Source organism: Rhinoraja longicauda, chromosome 30 (genome assembly GCF_053455715.1).
Source record: "Rhinoraja longicauda isolate Sanriku21f chromosome 30, sRhiLon1.1, whole genome shotgun sequence".
Classification (NCBI taxonomy): domain Eukaryota; kingdom Metazoa; phylum Chordata; class Chondrichthyes; order Rajiformes; family Arhynchobatidae; genus Rhinoraja; species Rhinoraja longicauda.
The window spans coordinates 28,703,339-28,728,983 of NC_135982.1; the positions used below are offsets into that span (position 1 = coordinate 28,703,339).

General features: G+C 40.0%; 1 protein-coding gene across 2 annotated transcripts in view; it reads right to left on the reverse strand.

Annotated features, from left to right (window-relative positions):
* vps13d (vacuolar protein sorting 13 homolog D) overlaps nt 1-25,645 on the reverse strand; it is a 216,010-nt gene that overhangs the window by 155,835 nt on the left and 34,530 nt on the right. For both annotated transcript variants that reach the window (XM_078425505.1, XM_078425504.1), the window contains exons 18-24: nt 23,345-25,567; nt 22,156-22,313; nt 19,821-20,858; nt 18,121-18,211; nt 14,246-14,372; nt 12,510-12,690; nt 6,591-6,773 (exon numbers count right to left, since the gene is read on the reverse strand). In XM_078425505.1, the coding sequence (XP_078281631.1) occupies nt 6,591-6,773; nt 12,510-12,690; nt 14,246-14,372; nt 18,121-18,211; nt 19,821-20,858; nt 22,156-22,313; nt 23,345-25,567 (4,001 nt within the window). The remainder of the gene's footprint in view (nt 1-6,590; nt 6,774-12,509; nt 12,691-14,245; nt 14,373-18,120; nt 18,212-19,820; nt 20,859-22,155; nt 22,314-23,344; nt 25,568-25,645) is intronic.

Consider the following 25,645-nt stretch of genomic DNA (forward strand, 5'->3'; position numbering starts at 1 on the left):
TTCTCTACAACCCATCTCTGCATGTCTCACCTCTACCCACCTTCACCTCCCCTAATTCTGCTTAAACACTTTACCTAGTTCTGATGAAGGGTTGCTGATTTGAAATGTTGACAGTATGTGTAGGAAATGTTGACAGGCTCTCTTTCCACACATGCTGCTTGAATGACTGAGTTCTTGCAGCATTTCCGTTCTTATTGCAAAATACAATGAGTGCTGGAAATCTTAAATTAAAACAGAACAAGCTGCAAATACTCAGACGATTAAACGGAGTATGTCCAGTGCTTCCAATTTCTAATTCTTTCCAGGTGGCGTTATATTATCATTTTAGTGCTTGTTGCTAAAGTGGCAGCAAAAATACAATGAACAATCAGAGGAAGTTAGAAGAGGGCATTATTAAGATTGGCTATTTTGCTATTTATAGTATACTACCCAGCGACTATGGGCCTGTTCAGTCTGAAGAAGGGCCCCAACCCGAAACACTGACTGCCCATTTCTTTCCAGACGTGCTGCCTGACCCGTGAGTACCTCCAGCACTTTGCTTTTCATTCAAGATTTCAGCATCTATAGTCTCCTGTGCCTCCACCCTGTTAATTCTATCAGGCTCACAAAAGGAAAACCACTATTTGTGAAGGTTGTGAAGTAAGCACAGCAACCACTATACAAACCCTTGCATGAAACGCTACTCAAAGATTTTTAAAAAGGCTTCATGCAGCAGCCATATCCTTCCTGTTTTAAGTTGATTAGAGTGTACAATTACCGTCTAAAATTACCGAGCTTACAGCGGCACGGTGTTCCCTTAGTCACAAGAATCTGAACATGACCCTGTTCCTCCAGTTTTAGACGGTTCATTCCGAGAATGCAAAATAATGTATTTTTGCCATTTCTGTTTACATTTAAGAGTATCCTGGTTTCATGTGATTGTGGCAATTACAGGTATTAGTGCATTTCTGTAGCCAGTGAAATTCTTTGGTAGATTAGTGTCAATTTATTTTGAAACTGCTGTCAATGACTTCACTCATTTTCAGTATAGCTATAATCCGATCTCAGGCCAGTCCAATATATTGATTAGATTATATTATGGCACGGATGTTCTGACAGCCGAGCGTTAGGTTATATAGGCTCAGAAGCCATCTCTTCAGCATGCAATGAATGGAAAATAAATAGAACAATGTCAAGATAAAATAAATTAGCAAATTTATGTTCCACTTCTTGGGCAATTTCAAATCGGTTATTAGATCACTTTAAAAAAGAAAAGGGAAGAAAATGTAGGTGACTTTGTCAGTTTATTACATAATAAGATAACAACTACTAGGCTTTCATTACCCTTTAGGAAAGTCTGCACTCCATTTGGCAGGAGAGATGTTCCAAGCTAGTATTTACACACAGATTTAAAATTAAAAACACCGCAAGGAAAATAGTAGGAAGATAAATGTTTATCAGGCACAAAAGCACGTCTTACAATAGCAGCAGAGGTTGCACATCCACCCTCTGCAGTTCAGTGCAATGATGCATGCCTGCAGAAGAAGTTTTCACTGCAATCCAATACAAGCTTCGTCATTTAATGATTAAAGCTAATAAAAATTAATCATTTCTTCAGCCAATTTTAACAAGGCAAAAAGTTCTCTTGTACTGAGTGCTAGCGAATAAATATGCAATTTGTTGTGTTTGCAGATTGGCAATTTAATTATAAAATGAAGTTTAGGAAGTCCCTCAATTCGGGAAACTTTCCACGGGCCAAATGACAGCAGAAATAAATCTGTTTTAATTGTGCAAGTAAAATAATATTTAAATTAAGTTGATTGTGCAAGGTAACTTCACAACTAACTTCAGGATCAACTGGGTAGAAATAATTATGTCGTGTCTACAGGTACATTTGAGATTCATGTTACAGTGTAATTCAGACTTATCTGGTCAACTATACACCTAAAGACAAAGCGTAACATTACATATTTACATATGTGTTATTGTGGTATTCTTGCTTGCATTCTTAAAGTATTTAGTTAATTTTGTGTACCACAGGGCTTTTTTTAAAATCATTTTCACAAACGTTAAGAGTCCTACTAGATAATAGCTGTATATTCAGGGAAACTCATGAGATTGTAATGAATTCCTTTGAAATTAGTTGGCCACAGCAGTAATCTGTCTTTACATAGCATTTTTAACATTGTAATACATGTAATACATGGCTGGTCAAAGGGAAAATCATAAGCCTGCATCTAAAATGAGGAAACAGAGGTATGGAGGTGAAGCAATTCAGAGAGCAAATTCCAGAGTTCTGGCTGTGTCCAGACCACCACCGATTCAAGTAAAATTGAGAGTACAGAAGACCAGAAATAGAAGAATGCAGATGTACCCCAAATTATTGGTGAACAGAAGGTGATATAAAGTGTTCTGTAGTGAGCAGAATTTCCGATAACTTCAAGGTTAGAGGATAGAATGCTGGAAGTTACCAGGGATGAGAATTTTAGCAGAAGGCATACCGAGGTAGAATTATATTAGACGAAACTAAACAGGGCAACAATCAGATTGCACATAATTTCAATCGGTGGTACTGATATAATACGGTGAAGAAACATGATCAACACAACTGATTCAGGTGCAATCAGCGACAGTGTTTTTTAGTTTCTATCTCATACCCGAGTTAAAATGTATTTGCGGTTGTCACCAAATGGTTTAACAAGAATTGTTATGCCTGTTTAAACAGTCTTTGCAGCCTAATCTGTGATAACTCAATGAATTATCCTGGTTTCACAGAGGCTGAATGGGGATGTGTACTGCAGTGATTCATGAGGGTCATTCAACTCAATATCAAAAAAACTATCGAGAACACAAGGCAATCTTCATGCAGGTGCCCGGAACACGAGCATAGACGGTTCAAACTGGTGCAGGGCACCTCTTAAATACATCACATGCAGGAAATAGGGTCAAATCAAACTCTCACACACCCTGCTGCTGATGATCTTCTGTGTTCATACACAAATCAATGATGCATGCCTATATCTATTCCCTACAACAGCAGGAGGCACACTAATTCACAAAATGTCATGGGCATTCATTCTTTTTTTTCTACAGAATGGACACCAGAGCTCTTTCTCACATAGATTTCACCCCAAATATTAAAAATAGTGAAAGCATTTTTGCAACCCGTTCTCTCTCCACAGAGGCTGGGGGTTTCATTTACCAACATGTTTCACCCTCAAGATTGAGATTTAAGCATATTTCACCAATCCATTTCATTTCATCATTGAGAGCATGAGCAAGGACCCACACCACCCTGGCTACACTCTCATTAAACTCCTGCTATCAGGAAGAAGGCACAGGAGTCTGAAAACTGTGACTTCCAGGTTCAGGAACAGCTTCTTCCCAACAGCCATTAGGCTCTTAAACACCACAAACATCAACTAAACTACGAATGTACTTGGTTGCAACTAGGGACTTTAGGCTGTTGTTTTGGACTAATATTGTTTATAAAAAATGTATTGAACTTTTTTTGATTTTATGTTATCTACGAGTACTGAGTTTACAGACCTGTTATGCTGCTGCAAGTAACAATTTTATTGTTCCTTTTTCAGTATTTATTAAACACTTTTGACCTGAGGTGCCCATATCATTTTTATCAACCCACTAATTTTGAATGTCAAATCGGAAATCCAAGTGCATTGTCCAGGCATGAAAACCATAATCAATAGGTTCCCACCTCATACCTTTCACACTCAAGCTGCAATATTAAAAACATTTGAATAATTCCAAACCATTTAAGTTTGCATCATTATTAAACACCTGGGTATCCTCTGGAGTGTACAGATCAGAACAATCTACGGATTATAATCATCTACCGAAGGTGCAACTACTTGGGAGACAGTGAAAAGTGCATGAACACACGAGGAAATATCACACGACACATTGCCTCTGCAAAAGCATTCAAAGACGCGATCTTGTCTGTGTACCTCAAATAATGATGGGTCCTTGTATGAATTGGCGTGCAAAATCAAATTCTCAGAAAAGGAAAAAAAGGCAAATAAATAAACTTAAACCAACATTAAGTCACATGTTATGAAAAAAAATCAATCAACCACTTTAAGTGTACACAGTGAACGCAAAAGGTAAAATAAATAAATAAACAGCATGCTTGCTTTCTTCAGAAGAGCACTGCAAAATTTTGCATTTAATTATACATACAGTCGAGGGATTTTTAGTAAGCCTTTGAACCTGGAATTTACAAATGATTTATTTTGCACTACATTAAATTCAAAATTAATGGACTAGCACACATGTTATGCTAATATAATCAATTCCATATTTAAGTGAAATTTGAACAGGACATTTTCTACCATGGGTGAGGATGTTAATGCTGGATAATCCAGTCTTTTGAACTCCTGTCAAAGAGGAAATAGTGATTCCCCAGACAGCCTCAATCCTGGGTCATGTTCAGGATACAAGCTATTATCGTGACAACATGGCCTCCACTCCAGGTCATTCACAGCCCATCAGTCATTACCCGATAGCAAGGCTTAACTGCCAGCAAACTTGCAATTAGCTTGACAACGCAGGCCAGACTCAATGCAGAATCGCCAATCACTGTCGGTCTCAAGACAGCTTTTGGAACACTTATTATTCTTACAAGACAGCTCAAACTCGAGATTAGATTTGTACAGCTCATCTGTTATGCTGACAATTTTAAACCAGGAAAATGCAGCAGATACTCATTATCCTCATCATACAGCATTCACCGAGTTCAAGCAGGAACCTGATCATTTTGCCAACACTGCCTCACTTAGTGGCCAAACAAATCCAAATAGTTGTCTTATATTTAATATAGTAAGTAAAGGATTCAAAGGTAATAATATTATACATGTGGTGCTGGCTCAAAGGGCTGAATGATCTACTCCTGCACATATTTTCTATGTTTTCCACCAATTTTCCTAATGCAGCAAAGGTACAATTGAACAAGCTATCCCATCCACAGAATTATTCTACAATTACGACCTTCTACCGCTGCACCATAGAGAGTATCCTAACACATGGCATCCCTGTGTGGTACCTCAGCTGCACGGAGGCAGAAAGGAAAGCTCTTCAGCGGGTAGTCCATAGAGCTCAGAGGACCATCGGAACACAGCTACCAGCCTTGGAGGGCATCTACAACACACGATGCCTCAGAAAAGCCACCAGCATCCACAAAGACTCTTTACACCCCTACAACAGTCTGTTCGAACTCCTTCCATCAGGCAAACGATACAAGGCCTTCTACGCCTGCACCTCCAAACTCAGGAACAGCTTCATCCCCAGGGCCATAGCTGCTATGAACCGGTCCTGCTGAGCCGGATGGTCAAAACGCACAGTGATCCGGCACAGATCTACTTGCACTTTATTCTGTCTTAAAACTGTTACAATTTGTTTCGTTGGGTTGTTGTTGTTTAAATTAATTAATTTATTGCATCGTATGGGAGGCGCATTCCCAATCTCGTTGTACCCCTGTACAATGACAATAAAGATATATTGTATTGTATTGTATTGTATTGTATGAGCTGGGCAGTAACACAACAAAACCAGGTACTGACCTCACTGACTGATGTCAAATTGCACATAATTTTCAGGAGGTATAGGAACTCTTTGCTTTTCATTTCTTGTCTGGTCTGTGATGTCAATACCAACTGCAGGCTCCCATCATAAACTGAGGTTTCTAACTCAAAATCTCTAAATTGTGCAACTCAACTTTTAGAAATCAACCTATCAGACAGACTCCTCATGAGGCTTCAGTCATCTGATAGCATTCAATGCACAATTACAAACCACTGTTGGCTTTCATGTCACAGCAATTATCCTTTAAAACTGCTGGAATTCCAGTTAAAATTTATACAACTCAATGATTATGCTTCATCTGCTTTTGCAAATAAAAGAAAAACAATTTGTATCTATAAATTGAGCAACTTTAAGCTTGTCATACACAAATGCTATCTCGATCATGACTCCATTTTACCTGTAACAACTCTTCAGACATGTCTCAACGAAACTCTTTATAGCCTGCCGATACAATAGATTATGTATTTCCATTCCTTCCTATACTATCAATGGCTTTGTTGACTATACTTTTCCACACCTCGTGCTCTATGTTCCTCTTTCTCAACCATCTTATTTAATGATAATTTTCTTAGATTTCCTAGATATAAGGCTCAATTAAAGACTTTTTTAAAATTTTCAGTGCATGAAGGTTTATCAGAGGGAGCTAGGCAAGTTCAATCTATAATGATTGTGAAACGTAAAAATTGTCCCTAGTGGGTGTAGGATAGTGTTAATGTACGGGGATCGCTGGGCGGCACGGACTTGGAGGGCCGAAAAGGCCTGTTTCCGGCTGTATATATATGATATGATATGATGATATGATAATGTATCCTATTTTCAAACACGGCTCCATTTTTATTTTCCTAATAAGACAAGGGATTATAGTCTCCAAATAAACATAACCGGAAATATGAAACATAATATTAAATGAGAAAAATTGGTAAAAAAAAAAAATCAGAGAAAAAGGAAAATGAATGGAATTTTTATCCAGCGAAGCGAGAACAACATGAATTTTGGAATTTATTTTTTACCTTGTCTCGCAGCGAGAATGTCCCTGGTGATCTAGCAAACAAGAATTGGTTCTTCACTTTCAGTTTACCAAGGTTTGCCACAATCAGCTGATTTGATTTGGAGCTTTCTGGGATCAGGACGACTGGAGCACCAGCCTCAATGTCGAGCAGCACCCGAGAGGTCCTCTGTGCCTTGTCTCGCACCTAGGCTCCCCAAAGCAAGTGGGGAGAGCGACGGAAAATAAATTAGTGACGACCATAATAAACAAAAACACAAAGCTTCGAAATCTTGAAAAACGGAAAATACTGCAAATATAGATTAGGTAATGCTTTTGAAGAGGAAAGACAGATTTAAATTCTAAGTATAATCCTTCATTGAAACATTAAGTTTTAATTCTTCTTATGGCATTTACACAAACCATGCTTCCCACTCTCACTGATAAGGTCAGTTTCATACAGAATATCTTGTGCTGTGTCTTGTCTAATCTTGAGGTATTCAAATTATAGTCTGCAGGCAAACCTATAATCGGCAAACCTAATGATTTGGATTTGTTACCTTAATTTAAAAGGTCTGAATTACACAAGTCAAGAGCAGCTGATCAAACACTATTCTTACCACCGTAGCCTTTTTGCAGAACCATTTAAATCTTGCTCGCATTAATTTATTGTCTTGTCTCTACATTATTTTTACTGGCTCAAGACCTACCCCTCAGCTAGAAAGTCTGTTACTTTCCTCCATCAATCAGCTCTGTTCAAGTTGAGAACCTCTCCACTTCACTACTTCTTTCTTAACCTAATGAAACTCATTTGAGTATTTCCATTTTATCTCTGGAGAGCACCAGACTTTCCTATTTTAATGGTTTCATTATAAATGGAAATTGCTACTGTAGTAAATATCTACTCTGGGATTGCTGGACCACCATGTCTCATCCCGTACCTGCGTACACCCACCTTTAATTTGTCACTGTTCAGTGTTGGAGTTATGAGCGTTGACAATATCCAATAACCTTAACCTCAATTTCACTCCATTTGAGCAGGAGCAGTGGTGGAACAGTAGCTGGCAAAAATTGTCAGATTATGTGTTTCTTTTGATTATGGCTTTGATTGCTCTTCTACATCTGAAGGTGTACTGGCCAACATGTTCGCAGATAAATAATAACAATTCTACATGCCAAAAATACCAACTGACTACACAGCTGAAACTAAAATGTGTTGCAAAGTAGCTGAAGCGTAAAAGTCTTAGAGGGAGTACAGAGAAGGTTCACCAGATTGATTCCTGGGGTGGCAGGACTTTCATATGAAGAAAGACTGGATAGACTCGGCTTGGACTCGCTGGAATTTAGAAGATTGAGGGGGGATCTTATAGAAACTTACAAAATTCTTAAAGGGTTGGACAGGCTAGATGCAGGAAGATTGTTCCCGATGTTGGGGAAGTCCAGAACAAGGGGTCACAGTTTAAGGATAAGAGGGAAGTCTTTTAGGACCGAGAAGAGAAAGTTTTTTTTTTCACACAGAGTGGTGAATCTGTGGAATTCTCTGCCACAGAAGGTAGTTGAGGCCAGTTCATTGGCTACATTTAAGAGGGAGTTAGATGTGGCCCTTGTGGCTAAAGGGATCAGGGGGTATGGAGAGAAGGCAGGTACGGGATACTGAGTTGGATGATCAGCCATGATCAATCATATTGAATGGCGGTGCAGGCTCGAAGGGCCGAATGGCCTACTCCTGCACCTATTTTCTATGTTTCTAAGTCTGGGATAATATAAATTGAGACTTAGATTTTTTTTCTCAGTAGTTTATTCAGAATATATTTTTATACACCACCAATTGAACATTAACAGATATTTTAAAGTTTACTTCCATTGCAGTTCCACTTCAAATTCATATTTATAACTTTATGGATTTATCTGTAAATTCAAATATTTTTTCTGGCTATATTTTTGTCACTTCATCAAAGGTATAAATCACTTTCCTGCTGAAATCTCACTGTGCTTATATGTTATTTGTCACCATATTTAGGAACATTGTCCCTCTTGTAAGATCATAAGAGATAGGAGTAGAATTAGGCCATTCGGCCCATCGAGTCTACTCCGACATTCAATCATGGTTGATCTATCTCTCCTTCCTAACCCCATTCACCTGCTTTCTCCCCGGAACCTCTGGCACCCATACAGATCAAGAATCTATCTATCCCTGCCTTAAATATATCCACTGACTTTGCCTCCACAGCCTTCTGTGCCGAATAATTCCACAGATTCACCACCCTCTCTCCTTGAGGATCCCTTTTGTATGAACCACAAACTTAAACATTCTTTATGCAAAACTGTTTAATGAAAACAAGCAATAATGGTCAAAGACATGAAAAGCATTCTATAATTATAAATCCAATAAAATGCAGCAGTGAATTACAGTTCTTATATTTATGGCCAACTTGCCTCTCAATGTGCACAGAGTCCCAATTCCCTTTAATTACATAGTTTACAAACTATGGACGGAAACAGTATGAATCAGAAATTAGCTTAAAGAACTTTTATTGAAATCTAGTAAAAAAATACCAACATTATAGAAGGAAGCATCTAGGTGAATAAATAAATGCAAGAAAATTAATGCATTTACATTCAGAAAACTCATGCATAAAGACGTGTGGATTGGTAGGTTAATTGGCCACATATCTACCTGGGAAGGAAGAATGCAAAAAAAACAAGTTACACTGTTGTGTTTAGGTGAGGATAAAATCTGGGGGAGTTGATGATGTTGGGAGAATTTTAATACGTGAGATTATTGAGGAGTTAGTGTAAATGGATGGTTGTTGGTTAGTGCAGACTCAGTGGCCTGAAGGGCCTGTTTCTGCATTGAATCATTCTAACACTATACCTCCTCAACTGTTTTCTAGGGTTGACAACTCCTAAAAATCATAACCCTCCAAGAGAAGAAATTCCCACTCTTCTCTGTGTGAAACTGCGTCCCACAGTTAAAGAAAACCCCACAACGGGAAATATCCTGACAGCGTCCGCCTTGTCAAATCTTACACATTTCAATAAGATCACCCAATCTGTTCAATCTTTCTTCATATGTCTACCCATTCATCTCAGGAATCAAGCCAGCGAATATTCTCTGTACCATCTCCAATACAAGCGCATCCTGCCTGGAGCATGAAGACTCAAATCGTATGCAGTTCTCCAGGCGGAGTCTGAACTGCGCTTTGTAAAGTTACATCATACAGCTTGCAACAAATGCCAACATTTCAATATCCTTCCTAATTACTAGCATCACCTAGACACTAACCTTTTGGATTCATGTATTAGGTGCCTTAGTTTCCTCTATACTGTAACATTCATTCTGATTCTATTTAAATAATAACTTGCTTTCTCATTCTTTTTTCAAAAGTGTATAACCTCTTATTTCCACACATTATGCTCCATCTGCCAACTCCACTAACTTCATCTATATCCCTTTCCGGACTCTGTAGACTCCTCACAACTTGCTAATCACCTTTTCATGTATCATCTGCAAATTTAGTTGCAGTTCACTCAATCTCTTCAAACCCCGGTAATCAAGTCAATTTGATTACAAATAGTTGGCGTCTCAGCACGGACCCCTTTTAAGAGTTATGATGCAAGTTCGAAGATAGACACATAAAGCTGGAGTAACTCAGTGGGTCAGACAGCATCTCTGCAGAAAAGGAATAGAAAAGAAAAGAACCTTCTTCAGACAGGGGGTCTTGACTTCAGAGATGCTGTCTGACCCGCTGAGTTACTCCAGCTTTTTGTGTCTATCTTTGGTTTAAACCAGCATCTGCAGTTCCTTCCTACACATAAGATGTAAGTTCTCTCTACACAAGTCACCAATGCAGCACTCTGCAGTTTCAAGTGCTGATGAATAGAATACAGGGATGACCAATGCTAACCAGTTATTATAATCTGTTTAATCAACACGTTAGCATTTTAAACAGCTGAGCAGGAAATCAAACAGACAAGCAATAGTAATTGCCAAAAAAATCCAATATTTTAAAATCATCACAGCTTTTCAGTTTAGCATCACTTTTAGTGTTACTTTTAATTAACAGTAAAGTCTGCCAAGAAACAATTATGTTGGGCTCATTTTAAAAGAATATATATGGCCAAACGAATTGCGGAATGTACTAGTACAAATGACAGCATGGGGGTTTTACACACAACCATTTGTGTGCTAATTTATGTAGACTATTCAACAGAATTCAAAGGGCCTGCAAGCAGCTTATACAATTCATCAAGTAAGAGGATCTTGATTAGCTTTTGTTTCAATAGACAATAGGTGCAGGAGTAGGCCATTCGGCCGTTCGTGCCAGTACCGCCATTCACTGTGATCATGGCTGATCATCCACAATCAGTACCCCGTTCCGGCCTTCTCCCCATATCCCTTGACTCCACTATCATATCATCATATCATATATATACAGCGCGGAAACAGGCCTTTTCGGCCCACCAAGTCCGCGCCGCCCAGCGATCCCCGCACACTAACACTATTAACACTATCCTACACACACTAGGGACAATTTTTACATTTACCCAGCCAATTAACCTACATACCTGTACGTCTTTAAGAGCTCTGTCTAACTCTCTCTTGAAAGCATCCAGTGAATTGGCCTCCACTGCCCTCTGAGGCAGAGAAATCCACAGATTCACAACTCTCTGGGTGAAAAAGTTCTTCCTCATCTCCGTTCAAAATGGCCTACCCCTTATTCTTAAACTGTGGCCCTTGGTTCTCGAACTCCCCCAACATCGGGAACATGTTTCCTGCCTCTAGCGTGTCCAATCCCTTAATAATCTTATATGTTTCAATAAGATCCCCTCTGAAAGACTCTGCTATGCCATCTTACTTCAGAGTGTGAATACTATGGGAAAAAGCAAAGAGACCCATTCTGCTGCACAATTCAGTAAATCAATAGTATTTTTTTAAATGGTGACAGATTGGGAAATGTTGATGCTCAATAAGACCTGGGTGACCTTACATACAAGTCAGAAGTTAGTGCAAGTACTGTCAGCAGTTAGATGGCTTATTGCAAAATAATTTTGGCACAGGAGAAAGAGGTCTTATTGCAATTTAATTGGGCCTCGGTGAGACTGAACGTTGAATATTGTGCGCAGTTTTAGTCTCCTTAATTAAAAACTAGTATTTGTCATAGTAGTGCAGTACAGATTTCTTTGATAAGATCTAGGGATGGAAATTCTGCTGCAGGAGAAGTACAATAATTCTGTATTTTCTAGAATTTAGAAAACAGGATGGATGCAGGGAGTTTCTTCACTTGGCTGAAAAGTCTATATTTAAGGGTCATTGTTGCAGAATAATGGGTAGGTTTTTTTAGGAGTTCATTGAGGACATATATCTTTACTCAGTAGGTGCTGTATCTTTGGAAGGGCAGTGGAGGCTCGTTCAAAACTGTGATTGATAGATTCCTGGTTATTAGGACAATGAAAGGATCAAAAGATATGCAGGAAATGGAGCTGAGGTAGAAGATTAGCTGTGACCGCCATCAATGTGCGTACTGGAACAGATTAGCTACGGCTAACATGTCTGGTTAGCACATTTTCATCACTGCATCTGGGATGTTGTCTAGTCCTACAGCCTTTGCAATATCCAGCCATGTCCTGATATCACATGGAGAAAATCAAATTGGTGGAATTCTCGTTTTTCTGTGATTTTTTTGGGGGGGGAATCAGAAGAGGATGACAAGATGAATCACCCACTCAACACTTCAAACTGAACGTGGATACCAATGTTTCAGTCTCGTCTTTGCCACCCTCATGCTGGACGTTTCAACCATCGATAGGAATGTGCTTGGAGCTACCTCCTCCAACTTTGATGAAATGGCCATGACATGAGTTCACCACATGTGCTGTGTTTGTGACAACATGAAAACCCGAGGTCGCATCTGATTTGATGACTTTTCTGTGAACAACTTACCGCTTGTCCCTCTACAGCTGCTCTCTGTCTCCCTAGTACATCCTGCAGCTGTGTGAAGTGCTGTATAAATGCCACCACCTCGGCCTGGAAGCGCTGCGTGTGCACATACTGTACCGATGCCATCTGGAAACTCACTCTCATGTCACAGTCTCGTTGCAGCTTCGGGTCTGCTCTGCCGTATCTAATTTTAAGCAAATTTAAAACTTTATTGGCCAAAAACTTACTTACTTACCTAACTTACTTTCATTTAAATAACATATTTTATGCTGAATGCAGCTGAAGACATTCCTCATCTTCATAAGCAGAAACTAAATCAAAGTAGGATTCACCAGGAGAGGTGACCGCATCAGATATGCCGTCAGCAGAGTTTCAAAGGAGAAAATAAAGTAAATGGTGGAAAGGCTTATGATATTCCATCAACTTAAGCACAAGGCAGCTGAAAACACATTCACCAATTGAGGAGTAACGCATGGGGGATGCACAGGAGATCATTGTCAAGCGAAATTTAACATTTAAAAGTGGTATTTATTGTGGTGAAGGATACAGGAGAAGATAGGATAAAGCCAAGATGAATGTGAATGTTAAGTCTCAATGTTTAAATGGCATCAGCTGGACTGGTTTTCATTAACACTGTACTGGTACACCAACAAGGTGTGGTGTATGGTTGCAATTTCTGCGATTTCCATCCTGGTGACGTTTCTAGAAGAATCTGGATATATATTCAGAAGTAAACAATAGAAATGCTGCTCATTGCTACAATACTTGCTTTCTTGCAACCATAACGTGCAATAGCAGCACAGGGGAGCAGCTGCCTCCTAGCACCAGAGACCCAGGCTGGATCCTGACCTCGGGTGCTGTCAGTGTGGAGTTTGCACGTTCTCCCAGTCACTGTGTGTGTTTTCTCCGGGTTCCCCCCAAATCCCACGTATGCGCAGGTTTGCAGATTAATTGGCCTCTGTAAAACTGCCCCAAATGTGTAAGGTGTGGATGAGAAAGTGGGATAACATAGAACTAGTGTGAACGGGTGGTCGATGGTCGATATGGGCTCAGTGGGCCGAAGGGTCTGTTTCAATGCTGCACTAATATGAATTGAGGGGGTGGGGGTGGGAGGGTGGCAGGGGACTGAGATGCTGCTACTGAATTTATGCTCTTCATTGATATAGAGGCGTGGAAAACAGAAAGAGTATATTTTTCTAAGAACTAATGGAACATGAGACTCTATCCAAGCTGTACGGAAATATTTTTTACTTCAGGCAAAATAATCTTTTAAGATCAGTAGCAGCTTCTTTAATTTACAATGTCAATCAGGATTTAATAGCAGCTGTAGTTTACTCCCTCAAGCACCAATCTCGTTACGATCCAACACCTGCAATCTTCCTTTAAAAAAAAATACTGCACCATTCTAGTGCAAATTATTCTGAAATAAAATACGGGATATTTTCATGAGCAGTAATCCCCATTGTGCCTGGAATTCAACAGGTAGAAACAGGAAAAACCTTCCAGCTTCCTGTGACACCATGAGTCCAGCACATTACGAATTCAATGACCAATGTAAGCATTCTTGCCCATTGTGGCTTTAAACCACAAAGTTGATTGCGTCCAATTAAACTCAGTTTGAGATTGTTAACCATCCCACTTGATTTCTAGAGTTCTCAGAAACCACATTTGAAACCTTGCATGATTTTTGTGAAACTTAATCGTTTAATAAAAGGAAATGCACGCATGCAAACGCATACTTGTAAATGTTGAACACTAATGCCTCCTTGCCACTGGTGGTGAAGCGTTCCCTGTACAGCTCTCCGTGAGACGTCAGGTCACTTAAGGAGAGGCTGCCAAGACTGCCATGCAGAGCAAAGTCCCCATCTATAAAGTATAAAAGGAAGGTTCACAGTTAGCAAAGCAGGGACAGGGACCTGCTGGTTGACAGGTAGAACAGTTCAATAACTCTCCTAAATTTGAACAACTTCATAACTTTATTAACAGAATGGGAGCATTATGACAATCCATTTTTTAAATCTTTTATTTTAAAAATCAATGTTAGAGGGAATCTTAACCACCATCCTTGCCCAATATAAACTAATGGGTTCAGCCCAGGCATTATAGATTTCCAATTCTGGAACAGTGTGTATCAAGGTTGACTCTGTTGTCATTACCAGAAGTAATTATTAATAATCTCTCACTTATTTTGTTATTGGTGCTCTATTCCCCTATAAGGGAGTCCTCAAGGTAGAGAGAATGCATTGTCAACAATACTCTTGCAGTAGAATAGAAAATGGGAATCTAATGGAAAAGAGAGATTTTGATGGGTACCCTACCATTCTGTGGTGCAGTACAGTATTAGGATTGAGGACTGATTTTATTATGTAGCGCCTAAGTCAATAATACTTTACAGATGCAATGCAAGAAAATAAGAACAACAGAACAAAAGGAGCAGGCCAGTCGGCTCCTCAACCCAATGGATTTGAGAACTTGTAAGTAATATGTTAGACACAGAGCCAGTCTGCTGGAGCAAACCCAATAGGACTCCATTGTACTTGGTGGGTTCACATAATGGTTGGATCGGCTTAGCTTTGATAGAAGTTGTAGATTTTTCAAGGCGGTTTGAACAGCTTGGTTGGCATCCTGATAGGACAACATTTTGCTGCCAAAAGGCTGGGGACCAAGCTTTAACAGTTGGACACATCCTCAGTGTTTGGGTTTGCATTGTGAACACTGGTCAGACAGTGATTCTGGGCAAAGGTCAGTCCGTTAGCAAAGTAATTACAGATTGCTGTACTTGGGTAGAATTAGGATTGGCTATGGTTGTATTAAAGTCAACTTATAAGTTTGTACCTGAGCTAACTTCTGATCAAAAATCTGGAGAGATTAGCTAATGATGAATCATTTCGAGAAATGCAATAATGTTCAGTAATACACACATTGCAAAGATTAATTTGTAAATCTCAATCTTGGAAAAGTGGATAAACTGTCCAGGTTTTTACAATGAACTATCCTTTTAAGACAAGTTTCTGTGTTTATGCACAATCTGAAGAAAACGAATTGCCGAATTATCTTAAAATACACGAATAAAGCTGTCATGTAACAAACAGAAAAAATTATTAAAGGTTTCTCAAAGTTATAAAGAGTTTTAAGTGATAGGTAATATATTGCATCTAGTAATGCAATTTAGGAGCAAATTTTATCTGTTTTCATAACCTGAATGTCAGAGTAACTAATTACAGCCAAACCATTTGTGGGGACTCTCAGCACGAATAATGTGCCAGGTCTTTTTTGTTATTTTAGTGCAATATTCTTGATCGAAGTTCTAACAGAGGTTGGATGACACCTACTGGTGGAACTTTACTTTTCAAAATGCGGAGCCACAGCACAAAGGTTATTGGGTGTAGGAAGGAACTGCAGATGCTGGTTTAGACCGAATATAGACACAAAATGCTGGAGTAACTCAACGGGACAGGCAGCATCTGTGGAGAGAAGGAATGGGTAACTTTTCAAGTCAAGACCCTTCTTCAGGGTCACCCATTCCTTCTCTCCAGAAAGGTTATATGGTGTCCCTTAAAGGCACCGTATAAAAACAACTGGATATGCTGATACAAAAGGTTATTTGTTAAGTCATTAGAATGGGGAAAAGATAAAAATGGTTACTAAATGTTTTAATGGATGTGGGTCAGGATGATCACATTGCAGGCATATTTATCCTTCAGGCAGTGGTTTCAGACAGGTGTTACTTGAACTATCTGGAATGGGTATGGAGACAAACTGCAATTTGTCTTGTTTGACTGGAGTCCAAACATCACTCATTCTGATTAGGACATGAAACTGTCCTGTACACATCTGTCCAAGGATGTCTCAGCCACCAGGAGAGGAGTAATGGTGAGTGCAAGAGTACATGGGGTAACAGTATGAATTTAACTTTCTTTTTAAAACAGATCACTGAAACTACAAAACAGTGTAGTGATCATGACAAATGCATCTCATGTACTAATATCATAAACTCTGTATCTAATGATAAATCCCAAAATCTGTTATTGTTTCCTTTGTTATGTTATATACCTATCATTCATTATATGTAACGATTTATGATTGATCACCCTGGGATCATCTTGCTATTCCATACAATTCAGCCTCTTTCCATCATGTTTATAATATTCTTTATTTTAGTTGCTCCTAAATTGCATTACTAGATGCAATACATTACCTATCACTTAAAACTCTTTAATAACCGTGAGAAACCTTTCATCATTTTTTCTGTTTGTTAACCCCTATTTTGGCCAATTTCATTACCCACTCTCTCTGGTTTAAATTATCAATCAACCCACATCCATTGGTTTCTGCCTGAAAGCCAAATTTTTGTACTGCTAATTTTTTTCTAAGTCTTTAACAGTGGAAGAAGCAACAAATTGGTCCATCAAGCCAGTGCTATTGTCGATTTAATTCAATCCAATGTTTATGCATCTGAAAGTCAATAAAATACAAGCACTGCCAAATCGCCTTATAAAAGTTTTCCTGAAACCCAAACTCCACCGGTCTTTTAGATAATATGTTCCAGATCTTAACTAGTTTCTGTGTGGAAATAGATTCTCCCCCATTTTTTGCAAATTATTTTGAAACCATGACCTCTAGTCTCTGAACCATTTGTTAAGAGTTTAGGGGAAGAAAAAAATGCAGATGCTGGTTTAAATCGAAGGTAGACACAAAATGCTGGAGTAACTCAGCGCATCAGGCAGCATCTCGGGAGAGAAGGAATGGGTGACGTTTCGGGTCGAGACCCTTCTCAACCTGAAACGTCACCCATTCCTTCTCTCCCGAGATGCTGCCTGACCCGCTGAGTTACTCCAGCGTTTTATGTCTACATTTGTTAGAGTTTAATTTTCAGCTCTGCTGAAATCTTTCTCCTAACTATATTTTTGGAATGCCTTCTTTTAATCTATGTATTTTCAGACTGCTACATTGGCTTTATAAATACTGGAATTTCCTTTAAAAAGACCAATTTTTAATAGTGCCTCACATAGCTCCAAATGCTCACAAAAATGATCTTAAACTATGGATTCCAAAAGCTTGTCTACAATTGACATTGGACTATCTATTCTAGTTCATACATTTTTTTCTCCCTTCCTGATTATTGTTTTGGAAAATACATTAAGCACAACACAAAGTGCTGGAGTAACTAAGCGGGTCAGGCAGCATCTGTGGAGGGATTGGATAGGTGACGTTTCGTGTCGGGACCCTACTTCAGTCTGGAGAAAGGTTCCAACCGGAAACGTCGCCTATCCATTCCCTCCACAGGTGGTGTCTCACCTGCTGAGTTACTTCAGCACTTTGTTTAGCTCTGGAAAATACATTACTTTGTCATTTTTTCTGCTGGAATTCATAGTGAATATTTTATTCATTTAGTTAATTACAGGACAAATGAATATGCAGAGACACGAGTAGCAATTCTCTGGCTCAAAGATGAAGAACAGATCAGGACATAACATTTGTCAGGCATTACATTTTGTCCATGTGGCATTTACTCACAACTGCAATGACTATGTATTAAATCTTTGATTTTAGTACTTAACACATGTTTGACCCAGAATTCACAAAATATAGGAGTGCAGTAATCAGAACTTGCCTATCAATGCAAGATGTGCTGCCAGTTTGGACACATTAGCTTTGGCGAGCTCATTTGTCTTTTTGTTTAATACCAGAGACAGTGAGTGAACCTAAAAAGAAGAAAACAATTAACAAACTCGTCTGGTGCAGGAAGGAACTGCAGATGCTGGTTTAAATCGAAGGCAGATACAAAATGCTGGAGTAACTCAGCAGCACAGGCAGCATCTCTGGAGAGAAGGAATGGGCGACGTTTCGGGTCGAGACCCTTCTTCAGTCTGAAGAACTGACCCAAAACATCACCCATTCCTTCTCTCCAGAGATGCTACCTGTCCCAACAAACTCAGATCAACAAATACAGGCTGTTCATATTTTTGAAACTTTATGAATTCTAAATACATATTTTAACAATTTGCTGATATAAGCAGAGGGTGATTCATTGGTACAGGAATTATCAATTAAGGTAACTGTATTAGCAAGAGTTTTTTTTCAAGCCTGCAAACCTACTGAAATCATGCAAGATTGAGAAGCTATTTTAAAAAAATGCACTATTAAGACTAAAGTTCTTATGATCTAAATTAACAAGACATGAGGAACATCGGGCTGGACACCAGTGATACAATTAATCAATCAATCACAGTAAAAGATCTAAACAAATGACAGAGATGCGACATGGTGGCGCAGTTGTAGAGTTGCTGCCATACAGCGCTTGCAGCGCCGGAGACCCTGGTTCGATCCCAACAACGGGTGCTGTTTGTACGGAGTTTGTACATTCTCCCTGTGACCACGTGGGTTTTCTCCAAGATCTTCGGTCTCCTCCCACACTCCAAAGACGTACAGGTATGTAGGTTAATTGGCTTAGTAAATGTAAAAATTGTCCCTAGTGTGTGTTGGATAGTATTAATGTGCAGGGATGGCTAGTCGGCTTGGACCCGGTGGGCCTGTTTCCGTGCTGTATCTATAAACTAAACTAATAAATTGTAGAATTGTTCATTCTCAGGGCTTAACGAGCACACTACCTTATAAGTGAACAGGGCAAACATTGCACTGTCAATTCACTGAGAACAAGCTTGAATAAATAAAATTCCTGGTATTCTCAGTTCCTCCATACTCTGCTGTATTTCTAAATCCTGATAATCCTTGAGAAATTTTCACAAGTTTATGCAAGACACAAGGATGATTAGTTTTAACATGGCAAGATCTAGCACTACACTTATGAAAATGGTCAGGGAATTGGTCTGTTGTAACAACTTGTCCCAGATACAGATGGATCTCATATCATCAAAGATCGACACAAAAAGCTGGAGAATCTCAGCGGGACAGGCAGTATCACGGGATAGAATAAATGGGTGACGCTTCGGGTCGAGATCCTTAGAGGGGTCTGAAGAAGGGTCTGGACCCGAAACGTCACCCATTCCTTCTCTCCAGAGATGCTGCCTGTCCCGCTGAGTTACTCCAGCATTTTGTGTATCTTTGGTTTAAACCAGCATCTGCAGTTCCTTCCTACAATGATCCAATATCATCAGTTGGGTAAACATACTTTTGACATTCTAAGCGGGTTGCTCCTGTAATCAAACTACTAGTATTCAAATGAAGTCTTTGTTAAATGGGAAACACTAGAGAAATGTATTCAAATCAGTCCTACTCGTATTAATCAGTCATTGTTATTGACATTGCAATTCATTAGCATCATAGCAAGACAAGACAACAAAAATCAAGTACCTTCAGATCTAACTTTGTGTTTACTGGCTCCAGGCCTGCATCATATGGAGCACCTGTTTCATCAGGTTGCATCTGAGGTTGAGGCTCCTCCACAGGAGGTTTCAAGCCATGGTTGTTGGCTGTTGATCCAATCCCAAAAAAATCCAAGATCATTACCCAGGTCTGAAGTGTAATCAGCACATCCAAGCAGTTAAAATCTACATCCACATTCCTGTTGACTTTACTGTAACGGGTAGAAAATTCAGGGTGCTTCCTATCTACCAGAAAAATATTGATATGTACTAATGAATCATCAAAGTTTGTTCTGGTGCAGTACACCTTGGAGGTTTTCAGTATTGGGGATGGTGGAGGGGTCAGATGACATTCTGCATCTTGATCTTCCTTATGTTTTCTTCGTGTCGAGGATGGTCTTTGATAAAACTGGAAGACATTTTGTGCTTCTTCAATGTGAGCTGGCAAGGATCTTGGCATCTCAGGATACTCCACATTGGAGATAGAAGGGCAAGACTGGGACAAATATTCCTTTTGTGTGAAACTGGAAGCTTTTGGTGCTCCCCTCGACACCATTAAATGCTTGTGCTTAGAATCTGTTTTTTTCTCCAGCAAATCTTCCATTAGCAGTGACCGTAGAGCTACCTGAATAGACAGAGTATAAGGCTGGTCTTTACTGAACTCAACTTCAAAGTCTTTAAACTTTAAACTAACCAAACCTTGTGCTTCCAAAGCAAGATCACCGCACAATTGAACCTGTAACTCAGAGATGCAGAAATTAGCCTGTATTTGAGTGAATGATTTTGACTCTGGAATCGGAAAGGAATTGACTGGAGTAGATGGATAGCTCACTCGACCGAAAAGTCCACTCTCTTTCCATTCTCGTTGAAGATCGGCGATCTTCTGACCTCTCAATGGTGAAGAGACATTATGGAGGTCTGGCACACCATCGGCTGAACCGTGTGGGATATTGCCGAGATCGTCACTGTATGTTAGGTTATCCAGCGTCTGCAAGACCTGCTCATAAACATGCTTTGCTAACATTACCTGCAGAATAAGGAAACAAGTTGCAAGTTATTCCAATCATCCTGTTATCAAAACACTCCCAACCAATTATGAGAATGGCAGGAACTTATGACAAACAGCTGTCTATTAACCCTATCTTTTTCACTCTAAGAGATTCCACCTAACTTACTCAATGTTTCCAATACTTTCTACTTTATTTATGAGATTTTATAGATCCACACCTTAGAAGTGCAGTTTGATAGCCATAGATAGAAAAAGCAAATAGGGTCATGAGCTTTACAAATTGATGCAGGAAGTAAAAGAGCAAGAAGTCATGATGAATGTTATAAAACGTTGGTTCAGCCATAATTGGTGCATTGTGCTGAGTTCTAATGTGTAAAAGTTTTACAGAAGACACAGAAAAGATTTAGCAATGTGATTCCAGGGATGTTGAACTTAATTAAGTGTAAATGTTGGAATTGATAGCAGAACAGGTTGTCTGGGGATCCTAGAAATACTTCAAATATTAACTGTATTGATATTGAGACATTGTTATCATTGACAGAAGGGTCAAGAACTATTGGTGCAGAATAAAAATGACTGGCCAAAGAACCAAAACAAATGTGAGAGAAAACATTTTTAACGCAGCCATGACTAAAATCTGGAGGCGCATTCAATAGTAGCGCTCAAAAGGGAAGATTTTGCACGGATATGGGCAGAGGGAAGCAGAGTGGGGTAACAGAATTGCTCTTAGAAAGTGCTGGTACTTGTTTTATTGGGTTGAATGTCCTCCTTATGTGCTGCAACTATTCTGTGATTTATATTTTCGGTCAATCCTTGACAACAGTAAGATCAACCAGGTATTAAACCTCAACAATAATTATTTTCTTATTTCTATCCATTTGTCTATCATAAGTTTAGGCATGACGATATGAGACACATACATTGTACCAAATTTAAACTACTTGTGCGATCATTAATACAATGCAGAACTACACTTTCATACTATTAAATATTTCCCTGAACCTAAAGCACAACAAACATTTAAAGGAATGACTGGGAACAGTCATTTAGAGAATATCAGAAAAAATACAAAAGTTTTATGGATTGAAGAACAGTGACAGAATCACATGATATGGTCAATGGAGCCTCTAATTACAAAGGAACAGGAAAAGTCTATTCAATACAATATTGTGAATGAAGTCAACTGCACATAATACAGAAAAGTATTCACAACTACAACCAGCGATGGCATGATCAAGTATTCACAACTACAACCAGCGATGGCATGATCAAGTATTCACAACTACAACCAGCGATGGCATGATCAATCTTTTACCTTCAAAGGATTGACAAATTTCCCCTCGATCTTCATTTTACTGGTGGTCTCAAAGGAATCCGAAAAGTTAACAGCTGGAAAGGCTGACCCGGGATTTGTCTCAACTGGGATTTTCTCTAGAACAAACTGGATTGTGGTGTCATTCAAGATATGAAAGGCTGGAGAAAATAATATAAAAAATATTTTATTATACAACTTCTGCCAAGTTTGGTTTTAGTTTTAGAGATACAGTGTGGAAACAGGCCCTTCTGCCCACCGAGTCTGCACCAACCGACCATTAACACTATCCTACACTAGGGACAATTTTTACATTTATACCAAGCCAATTAACCTACAAACCTGCACGCCTTTGGAGTGTGGGAGGAAACTGAAGATCTCGGAGAAAACTCACACGGTCATGGGAAAAACGTACAAACTCTGTAGACAGCACTTGTAGTCGGGATGGAACCCGGGTCTCTGATCTTGTAAGCGCTGCAAGGCAGCAAGTCTACCGCTGCGCCACCATGCCGCCCGTGGTGTTTCACTAATTTTTGTTTTGTGGAGGCACAAGAGTTGGCAGGTGCTGGAATCCTGAGCAAAAACAAACTGCTAGTGGAACTCAGCAGGACAGGCAGCATCTGTGGAGGGAAATGGACAGATGACATTTCATCAGTCTGAAGAAGGGTTCTGAACAGAAACGTCATCTTGCCCACTTATCTCCACAGGGCTACTTGACTCATTGAGGTCCACCAACAGTTTGTTAAATTTAGTTAGGCATTGACTAGAATCCATTACTAATCCTTAAGTATTTCGCTTTAAAGGCAAATCTAAGACTTCTTTCCGATTTATTTGGCTGGCGGATGGTCTGCAGTTAACGGAACCAAGCAGCCATTCTTCACGTAACTGGCTGGAAGGAGGACATGAGACCTGGGCAGATCACCCATGGTCATAGTGAATGGCAAGGCAGACGAGGTTTGAGTTGCCAAGTGATCCACACCTGCTTCTATTCCCTTCAAGTACAGACAGCAATCTTAACGCCTCATAGATAACCCTCTGTTCTCATCTAATATTCACAAGCAACCCAAGCCAAGAATTAAACCTGCCATCTTTATCAACTGCGCAATTCCCTGATACTCTTGGCAGTCTGCTGCTCCACAGAACCATGTAGATCTGTGATTATTATTCTTTTAAAAACAGACTTTGAACTGACCTTGACCCTTGTGTATGGAATCAAAGAAATCCTGCCGTGTGAAATGCATTTCTTCCTGACTGGAGGTGCTGGCACCACCGGATGCCGACCGAGGAGATTCACTGGCATCTGTCTTGGAACCACGCATGCTGTTATTGAGAGAGTACATTTTAATATCTTTAATTTCCACTTGCAGCCGGTCTCTCCCTGAATCATCTTCGCCGGTTACAAAGTTCTGGATTGACGTCCGGCCCAAGTGTCCAACCAATAGCTCACAGCTTCCTGGTTTCCGTGGGATTGCTACCACGGGTGATTCGATGTTGATGTTCAAGATTAATTTTACTGGATTCTGTTCAGGAGGTTCCATCCCTGCAACCACATCGTCATCAAGTTCAAACATATCCTTCGTCTTCCGTGGCTTTTCAAAAAGTAAGACCATCTCGCTGTACTCGGCTGTTTTGTTTACCAAGACAGTGGAGACTTTGGAAGCTGCACTCTTCAACATATTTTGGAAGTTATCCTCAAGTTCATCCATGGATAAGGTGAGTTCCTTAAGGAATTTGGGCGAATGGTTATAATGTAAAGATGCCATGTGCAGACTCAATTTAAACTCTTCCTTTGAATGTTCTATAAAGTTGAAGCTCAGAGCTTCACTATGATTCATCTCAGTTTCAGAACTCATGAAGACAGACCGAAAGAATCCAAAGTCACTTATGGTTTCATATGCTTCTGTATTTCCAATGCTCACCACAAAATGGTTCTTCACTTCATCTTGGGTCAAATCCACTAGCTGAAGGCAACCAAGAGATCCATTCATTTCAAACCGACCCCCCATGGAAACGTTTACCTTTGTGCCATTGATACTAGCTGTCGCAATTTTTCTCCCCAGTTTCTCTCCACTTGTTAGCTCGACAGTCCGAAGCAGTAGCACATTCAGCCGATGGATTTCGACTGCCACCTGTGTATTTTGATCATAGGTGGACTGAATCGACTCTCTATCCTCAAAACTCATGGCTGGATCCGTAAGAGGGGACTCTGGAGTTGTATCTTCTTTGGCCTTTGGAAAGGACTTCTGCAGAAAACCGATGAGTTCAACCATAGTTTCCGGATTGAGGATGATGTCCAAATTGTTGACCTGCAATGACATGATTTGTAAAGAGCTGTCCAAGTTCATAGAAGGGCAATCGGAGCTCACAAACTGATATTCCAGTTTAATCAGAACAGTAGACGATGGAGGCACTTGCTCGCCCAATGCTAACGAGTTGCTCAGTGTGATTTTATTGTTATCATGTGAGGTTCCACTGTTGGCCAGTGGAGTAATAGGGGGGTGAGGGGAGACAGGAGACTGTGCTCCACTATCACGGAGACTTCCTGTGGGAATGTCAAAACTCAAGTTTTTGTGAGACGCCATCAGCAAGTCAAAGTCGGAACCGTATGTCTGGACCGTGTCCACCAAGAGCAAGCCATGTACTGTCAACGTCACCTCGCTGTCATAAGGCCTCTTCACAAAGTTGGAATTAATGCCAAACACCTTCAGCACGGATATGTATCGCCCACTGCTCTCCACTCCTAACTGCATGTAATTAACTTTGAACTCTGCGAGAAGCAGCTTGGACTCAACCAGGACCTCGCGGGTATGCTGCTCGAGTGACATCACACTCTGTGTCAGACTCATCTTGGAATCCAGTAGCTTGCCCCGGCTGTCCACTTTGTTGAAGATTTTTTCTCGCCGCAATGACTGTTGCTCGCCTGATTTCTGCTGCTTCTCAGAAGCCGTTATCCTCAGCAGAAAATTTCGCAACGCCATTATTTTATCCTCATTGACATGTATTTTAAGCTCAGGCAGAGTGCCACAAAGCATGGCCCCAGGCCGGTTTGGGTCAGAGGTATACATTAACCGCCGTTCTAATTGTAATAGCACATTGAATCTCTCGACAACATGTGTTGGCCCAACCTCACTGTCCTGAGCATGCTTCCAGTTGTCCATGACTCGCCCCACCATGATCTGCATGTCCATGAAGGACAGCGAGTATTTCTCATAAAGCTTGTTGTTGACAAAATGTTGTTGCAGCTGCTCCTCAGTAAATCCTAAACCTGGGGATTCAGTGGGCTTCGTCCCGGAATCGGAGCTGAGCTCTGGCGGTGGTGTGTTGGGTGGTGTGGCCAGTGGTGTCTTGTATTCATCATCGCTGAGTTCCTCTTCCTGGACAGAAAGCCTGGCACTGGCTCTGCTTTTGGGCTCATCTGTAAATATAAAGAGCGGAGACGAGGATGACAAATATCTCACTGTAAAGTGATGGGAGTTTTCAGTTACCAGTGAAT